At 41.6% G+C, this 6,872-nt stretch overlaps 1 protein-coding gene across 1 annotated transcript; it reads left to right on the top strand.

Moving 5' to 3' along the window:
- Nucleotides 1–1,656: 1,656 nt before the first annotated feature.
- LOC309489971 (mitochondrial inner membrane m-AAA protease component AFG3L2-like) lies at nucleotides 1,657–4,640 on the top strand. Its single transcript, XM_082158926.1, has 4 exons — nucleotides 1,657–1,849; nucleotides 2,041–2,218; nucleotides 3,991–4,140; nucleotides 4,358–4,640. The coding sequence occupies exons 1-4, from the start codon at nucleotides 1,715–1,717 to the stop codon at nucleotides 4,591–4,593; spliced, it is 699 nt and encodes a 232-aa protein (XP_082015052.1). The 5' UTR covers nucleotides 1,657–1,714; the 3' UTR covers nucleotides 4,594–4,640.
- The last annotated feature ends 2,232 nt before the right edge of the window (nucleotides 4,641–6,872 follow it).

Here is a 6,872-nt window from a genome sequence, read left to right as displayed (position 1 = left end):
GCTATATAACAGGCCGCACTAGTAACTGGTTGCCTACTGCAGCTCAAGACTTGAGACCTGCATCCAAAAGCTCCTGGAGGAATAAGAGTACCACTGATACCTCACATGACTCTGGTATGAAGTGCTTGTCTGAGCACCAGCTCGAAAACACTGATCACTTCAGGGCATAGAGGTAGACGGGGCGATAGACTCAGTTATTTGGTTTCAGGACCTTCTCAGGGTGGTCCCTGGGGTACCCGTTGAGGGGCCACACATGGAGGGCCCATAAATCAGGTCGGTGGTGCCATATCGTCCCGTTCGCCTGCCTGAGGAGATCTTTCCTCAACAGAATAGGCCAGGGGACCTGGTCCGTCATCTGAACCAGCTCTGGGAACCAGGGTCTGGACTTCCAGAGGGGGTCTACCAGAAGGACCGGGCACTCGCTCTCCCTGACCCGTTCGTTGACTTGAGGGATCATTGAGATGGGGGGAAACGCATAAAGGGGGCGGCTGGGCCAGGGATTCTTCGAAAAGAACACTGTGCAATGAGTTGTCTTTGGAGGCGAAAAGGTCGACCTCGGCCTCACCAAACACACTCCAAATCAGACCCACCGTCTGAGGGTTCAGGGACCACTCGCCTGGGGAAGTGTTGCCCCGTGATAGCATTGGGTTAGGTTTCCGTCAAACAGGACGGGTGATGGCGCTTGAGCAGGAGAAAGCGAGGCACGCGGGGACATGGCCGGCGTGGGCCGCTAATCTCCATGCTCTCAGGCTGCTGTTGGCTGCGACGCTTGTTTTTCCTTTGCGTGAGTAGAGCGGGGAAAGGAAGCTCGGGTGGAGCAGGGTCGCCATCTTGAGTGAGAGCTAGCCGCGACTGCAACACGGACACAGGCATGCTCTCGCAGACCGAGCAGCCGCCAGAGGAAAATGCAGCTTGTGCATGGGAAGGCCCTAGGCACGCAATGCACCTCATGTGTCTGTCCGCCTCGTGCAGACGGGATCCACACGTGGCACAGGAAAAATGAGGCATTAAACATCGCTCGTGCTTCAAACAACAATTGCAATGAAATGGATATGCGTGGTTTTCCGGATAGCAAACAGCTGAACGGCGACAGAGGAAGACGACTTCTGATACAAAGGCGAATCCGCTGTAAACTGCTCGATCTAGCTTTGAAGGCTTTTTTTTTACATTAAAAGTGTCCTTACTGTCATTTTTAATTAGTTGAATGCTTCCTTGCTGAATAAAAGTATTGATTTCTTCAAACAACAACAAACAACTCTGACCCAAAACTTTTGAATAGCAGTATATAGTATACATTTATAAATGTATAAAATAAAAATTTGCCTTTTCTTTATTTTCTTAGTTATAATAATAAAACAAAAACTAACCAACACATTCTCACCTGTAATATATACCATTTCTTCTGCAGTCTTACCTTTTACATCTGTTGGCTACACAGTTGTGGCGTTTTGGAAATGTCATTCGCTACTGTGAATAATGAGCCGTTGACCATTCCAAGATGGTTCAGCAGAAATAATCAACATTAAACTTAGCTAATATAATTATATTAATGGTAATATTAATATTCCTCTTCCTGCAGGTCTTTTCTGATGAGCTTCATTCCCACGCTGCTGCTGATTGGCGTCCTGCTGTTCACTCTGCGGCGTGGGCCAATGGGAGGAGGGATGGGCGGGGAAGGGGCGGGCCCTTCAGCATGAGCTAGTCCACCGCCAAGATGATGAAGGACAGCATAGACATCCAGTTCAAGGACGTGGCCGGGTGTGAAGAGGCCAAGCTGGAGATCATGGAGTTCGTCAACTTCCTCAAGAACCCTCAGCAGTATCAGGACCTGGGGGCCAAGATCCCCAAGGTATGATGCTCCTCTGATCAATGATCCTCCTCTGATCAATGATCCTCCTCTGATCAATGATGAACCTCTGATCAATGATCCTCCTCTGATCAATGATCCTGCTCTGATTATTGATCCTCCTCTTATCAATGATCTTGCTCTGATTATTGATCCTCCTGTGTGATTATTGATCCTCCTGTGTGTTTGTTCAGGGTGCTGTGCTGTCCGGTCCTCCAGGAACAGGTAAAACGCTGCTGGCTAAAGCCACCGCCGGAGAAGCTAACGTTCCCTTCATTCCGGTCAACGGCTCAGAGTTTCTCGAGATGTTCGTCGGCGTCGGTCCAGCCAGGGTAAGTCTGAACTATCGGTTTCAAATAGAGATGCACCGATGTATCGGCTGATTAAAGCTATTATTTGCCTATTATTCAGCTATTATTTTACTATTATTCACTCTTTTGTGTTGAATTTAGTTAATACAACAATAACGCATTAACACTAACAGTTAAACAATAGAGACATTAATGAAGGCTTTATTTGACCCTCTGAATCACTCATAGTTCAAGCCAGGGTTGCCAGTTCCACGGTGCCTCTCATCCAATAATTCTGAACATTTGCTCAAGAAATTCAAACAATAAATGGTGCTTTGAAGCTCTTAACTGTGACGTGACCAATCGCTGTAGCGCCTCAGTTCAAGAGTCTTTTCTTCCACTTTAAATACAAATTATATCTAGAAACACATGCATGAATATCAGAAGGTATATTGAAATTTGTATCATGTAATCACTTAATCTGTGTCTCAACCGCGGAAAGACGTGAATTTCATTCTTAACCAACGTACAGTTGCCAAATTGAATAAAACTCGAGCGTTTGAGCAACCGAACACACATATAAAACCCATATTGCTGCGTGACGTGTCAGTCAACGCTCGATTTGGCCAGGTGGTGTTTATAGCAGAGGGGGTGGAGCTTCAGATTCTAGAGAGCATTTGATTGGACAGAAAATGTGATGAGAAGCTGAAGTCCGCGGTGATGTCATAAAAATCCATGATCCATTTTAGCGGAAGTGAGAGACTGTAAGTTTTGAATGCTTATATCTCCTAAATGTGAATTTTGTCATTGTTTTGGACACACCAGCTTATTTATAACCTTAAGGCTAACATATTCATTGTAAGAGCTAAAAAACTTACATTTTGATTTCAGGGGGACTTTAACAGGTCTGTCTAATAAATCATAAGAGCTGTTAAACAAAGACAGTAAACAGTACATGAAAAAGTATTATAGAGTTAGCTATAACCATCAGCGTTTATGCCGTCTGCATTCAGCAAACGCATTTATGTAATTTAAACAAGTCTTTCAATATCTAATAGATGAAACTCTCAGACTTTAGTGAATCAAGCTGTTGGATCCTCTGAAATGTGCATTTGGAGCATGCATAAAAACACATGTACTCTGTCATTAAACTCGCATGAACAACTAAGTAAAAAATCCTGCATTTCAGACTATATTTAGACATTGTCATGTTCATGTCATATTTACTGTGTGCTTTAATAGTGTTACCTGGACTTACCTGAGAAAATGTTATTTCTATTGCGCACAGACTTATCAGATAGTGTTGTAAAAAAGTTTATAATAGTATTACAGAATCAAGAGTTGCTATTTGTAATAAATGAAATATTGTCAAATAAATCTAAAATTAATTGCAGCATGTTATTTACTTTTTTCTTTAGGGAAATTCAATCTGAAATCTGCTCTCTAAGCTTGTGGCATACTTTTTTTTTATTGGTCGACCATTTAAAACTCTTGTGCAGTGGGCCTAGAACTAGTGTGAAAATTGTCCAATACCGATAATTCTTTATATTTGAAAGCCAATCATTTTTAAGTGCCTGATTACAAAAGCAAAAGTTTCAACATTTAAAAGCCATGACCCAAGCACACAATTATAAGGTTCTCATTATAATTTTATGTAGCTTATATGACAGACATATAATTATATATATTATATATAAATATTTATTCAGTTGCACATTTATCAGCTTTAATATATCAGCCAAATTTTCTTATCGGACCGATAACGATAACATTAAAAATTTACATATATCGACCGATACTGGTATGTTGGCATCCCTGCTTGGAACGAATATGTCCGACTGAAGAGCGTCTGAGGTTTGTGTTCTGTCGATCCTTCAGGGCCTCCTGATATTAAGGGTCGGGCATCCATATTCAGAGTTCACCTGCGGCCGCTCAAACTGGACCCCAGTCTGGACCGGGACGCCATCGCGAGGAAGATGGCCGCCGCCACGCCTGGCTTCACCGGTGAGCGAGCGACGACTTGCATGCTAATTTTCCTTTTGAAAAGAGTGAATGTGCAAGACAAAGCAGGAAAATTATATGTTGTATGATAATTACATATTAGAAATTCATGTTTGGGAGTAGGCTGATGTAGTTGATATGATAATTAAGTAATCGTAAGTGTTGCCAAAATATTACTCTGTTATTGCTATATAAAGACAGAATATTTTCTCTCCTCCAGGTGCTGATATTGCAAATGTCTGTAATGAAGCAGCTCTCATTGCTGCCAGACATCTGAATGAATTCATCGGTGTTAAGCATTTTGAGCAGGCCATCGACAGAGTCATCGGAGGTGAGCTCAGAAATGCAGAATATCTTACAAAGATCCTACTAACACAAAGACTGATGCTTGTGATCTACATGTTCAGATCTGTAACCAAAATAACAGCACTGGATGTAACAAAAAATCAGGAGTAATTGAGTTTATTGGTGAGGCCTGCCTTGTCTCTCTCTCTCTCTAGTTGTATAATGTCTTAGAAATATTAGTGACGTCAGCAGTGACCTGTGGTGTACCTCATGGTTCAGTCCTGGGTCCCATGCGTTTTCTAATCTACATGCTAGATAAAATGAAAACTGCGTCTGCAGCTGCCATGCTATCTTTTGGCTGGTTGTTGTAGCTGTTAGGTTGACTCGTAGCACTTCAACACGTGTGTTTCTTTTTTTTCGCTTGGCAAGCCGAGCTGACGTGACATGGGGGCGTGGCAGCATCGACGATTCCATTTTTTGATTCGATAATTGAGATTGAGCATTCATTTCGATCGATTTCAATTTAAAATTGAAATCGTGACACCCTTACTGAAAACAGTTACAACCTTGATGAGTTCCGAACAGCAGCCTACTGTGTCTATGGTCATGCCCCTACAACACACCATCCTGACATCTTTGAAACACAGTGACACAGATTCAACAATTGTAAAGGATGTTAAATCTGCTATAGAGAGGTATTCAGACCCAAGACTTCAACAGTTCCTGAATGAGAGCGCTGCCTTGGATCCTAGGTTTAAAACTTTACCCCACCTGGATGACATATCTCGGAATGCGATCTTCAATTGTCTGGAGGAGAAAATCTTGCAAGAGCACTCCACACAGGTATGTGATGCTAATAGGCTAATGTGATGAAATAATCATGTTATTCTGTAAAGTTAAAGTAGTTTTTTTTGTATTTACATAATTTCACATTCATAATATTTCATGAATAGGACTAATCACAAATCCTTTCTGTTTGTTGTTGTCACACTTAAATATAATTTCTGCCTGTTTATTACCTTAAACAACAGTGTTTTGTGTGTGACTATTTCAGTCTCATGCCTCGGCTCAGGAGAAGAGTCCAGCCAAAACCCTGCAGAGGATACAGACACTGTAGCAACCAGCGGAGGCAGCCCCCCAACAAAGAGAACAGCACTCAGTGAACTGTTTGGTGATTTTTTTTCAGCACAGCCTCCACTGCATCATCATCAGAAACCAAACCATGGCCTGATGTTGTGAAAGACGAGATTCAGCTATACAAAATGGTTAAAGTAATTTCTGTGGATTCAAATCCACTGAAATGGTGGAAAGATAATGAGCACCAGTACCCAAATTTGTCCAAGACAGCCAAACGTTATCTTGCTGTACAAGCAACAAGTGTGGCAAGTGAAAGAGTGTTCTCAAGAGCGGGGGGCATTGTGACATCTCAAAGAGCAGCCCTCTCCACAGAGAATGTGGACATTCTCATTTTCTTAAAGAAGAACATGAAACTATAAAAAAAATATCTGCCCATAGAAATGTAAATAGTTCATATTTTTGACAGTATTTTTGCAATATTTTTTAGCAGTTCTCTTTTCATATTCCTCTTTAACAAGAACTTGAAACTGCTAAATTATTATTTATTTTTTTGGTGAACTTGAATGTCATCATCTGTGAAGAAGACTGCAGTTACAAAAGAGAAATTATTGTTATTGTTACATTATGTTGTTAATAAACGGTTTAAATTTGACAACGTAGTGTGTGGTACATTGCGAACAAAGGTCAGATATTATTATATTGCATAAAAGTCTAAAAATGGCATAGCTTGTGCTTTCAAATTAATTAATTTTTTAAATCAATAATCGAATCGAACCGTGACTTTAGAATCGAAAATGTAATCGAATCGAGGATTTGGAGAATCATGACACCCTTAGTTTTCAGGGGCTTCAGTACCTGACATACATCTTCCAGAACAGTCACATCTTGATCAGAGAGGGTGATAAGGTCTTTAGCATTTGTTTTACGTCTTTTTCTGCAAGTGCAGAATAGATAGCAGCTTGTTGCTCTAAATAGCGTGTGATCATGTCATAGCTGGAGTTCCACCTTGTAATGACATCTTGAACCAGCTTGTGAGGAGGAAGCTGAAGCATGTCTTGTTTTGACTTTAAGACGGCTGCTGCAGTGGTGCTTCTGTGGAAAAAAGTGACCACTCTCCTGACTCTGCCCAAAAGACGGGAAATCTGGTTTACTCCCAACCCCTTCTGGGAGGCCAGATTCACAGTGTGGGCAAAACATCCAATGTGTGGAGACAATCCAGCTGCATGTGAGGCATTAACAATGTTCTTTGCATTATCAGTTGTCACAGGAATTGTTGCATTTTGTCTGTTCAACTTCCATTCCAGTACCACTTCTCTCAGCACTTCTGCTAAATGTTCACTTGTGTGAGCTTCATATATGGGGCGAGTTTGAAG

The sequence above is a fragment of the Leuciscus leuciscus genome, assembly GCF_965113295.1.
Source record: "Leuciscus leuciscus genome assembly, chromosome: 25".
Lineage (NCBI taxonomy): Eukaryota > Metazoa > Chordata > Actinopteri > Cypriniformes > Leuciscidae > Leuciscus > Leuciscus leuciscus.
Note: the sequence above shows the minus strand (reverse complement) of the source record. Positions and strands in the feature narration are given on the sequence as shown.

Excerpts from the sequence above, each read along its gene's own strand:
- LOC309489971 (XM_082158926.1), top strand. The coding sequence starts at position 1,715 with ATGATGAAGGACAGCATAGACATCCAGTTCAAGGACGTGGCCGGGTGT. Across the intron at positions 2,219-3,990 it reads TCAAATAGAGATGCACCGAT|GTTTGTGTTCTGTCGATCCT; the intron begins GTATCGGCTGAT and ends AGAGCGTCTGAG. Across the intron at positions 4,141-4,357 it reads CGCCACGCCTGGCTTCACCG|GTGCTGATATTGCAAATGTC; the intron begins GTGAGCGAGCGA and ends TCTCTCCTCCAG.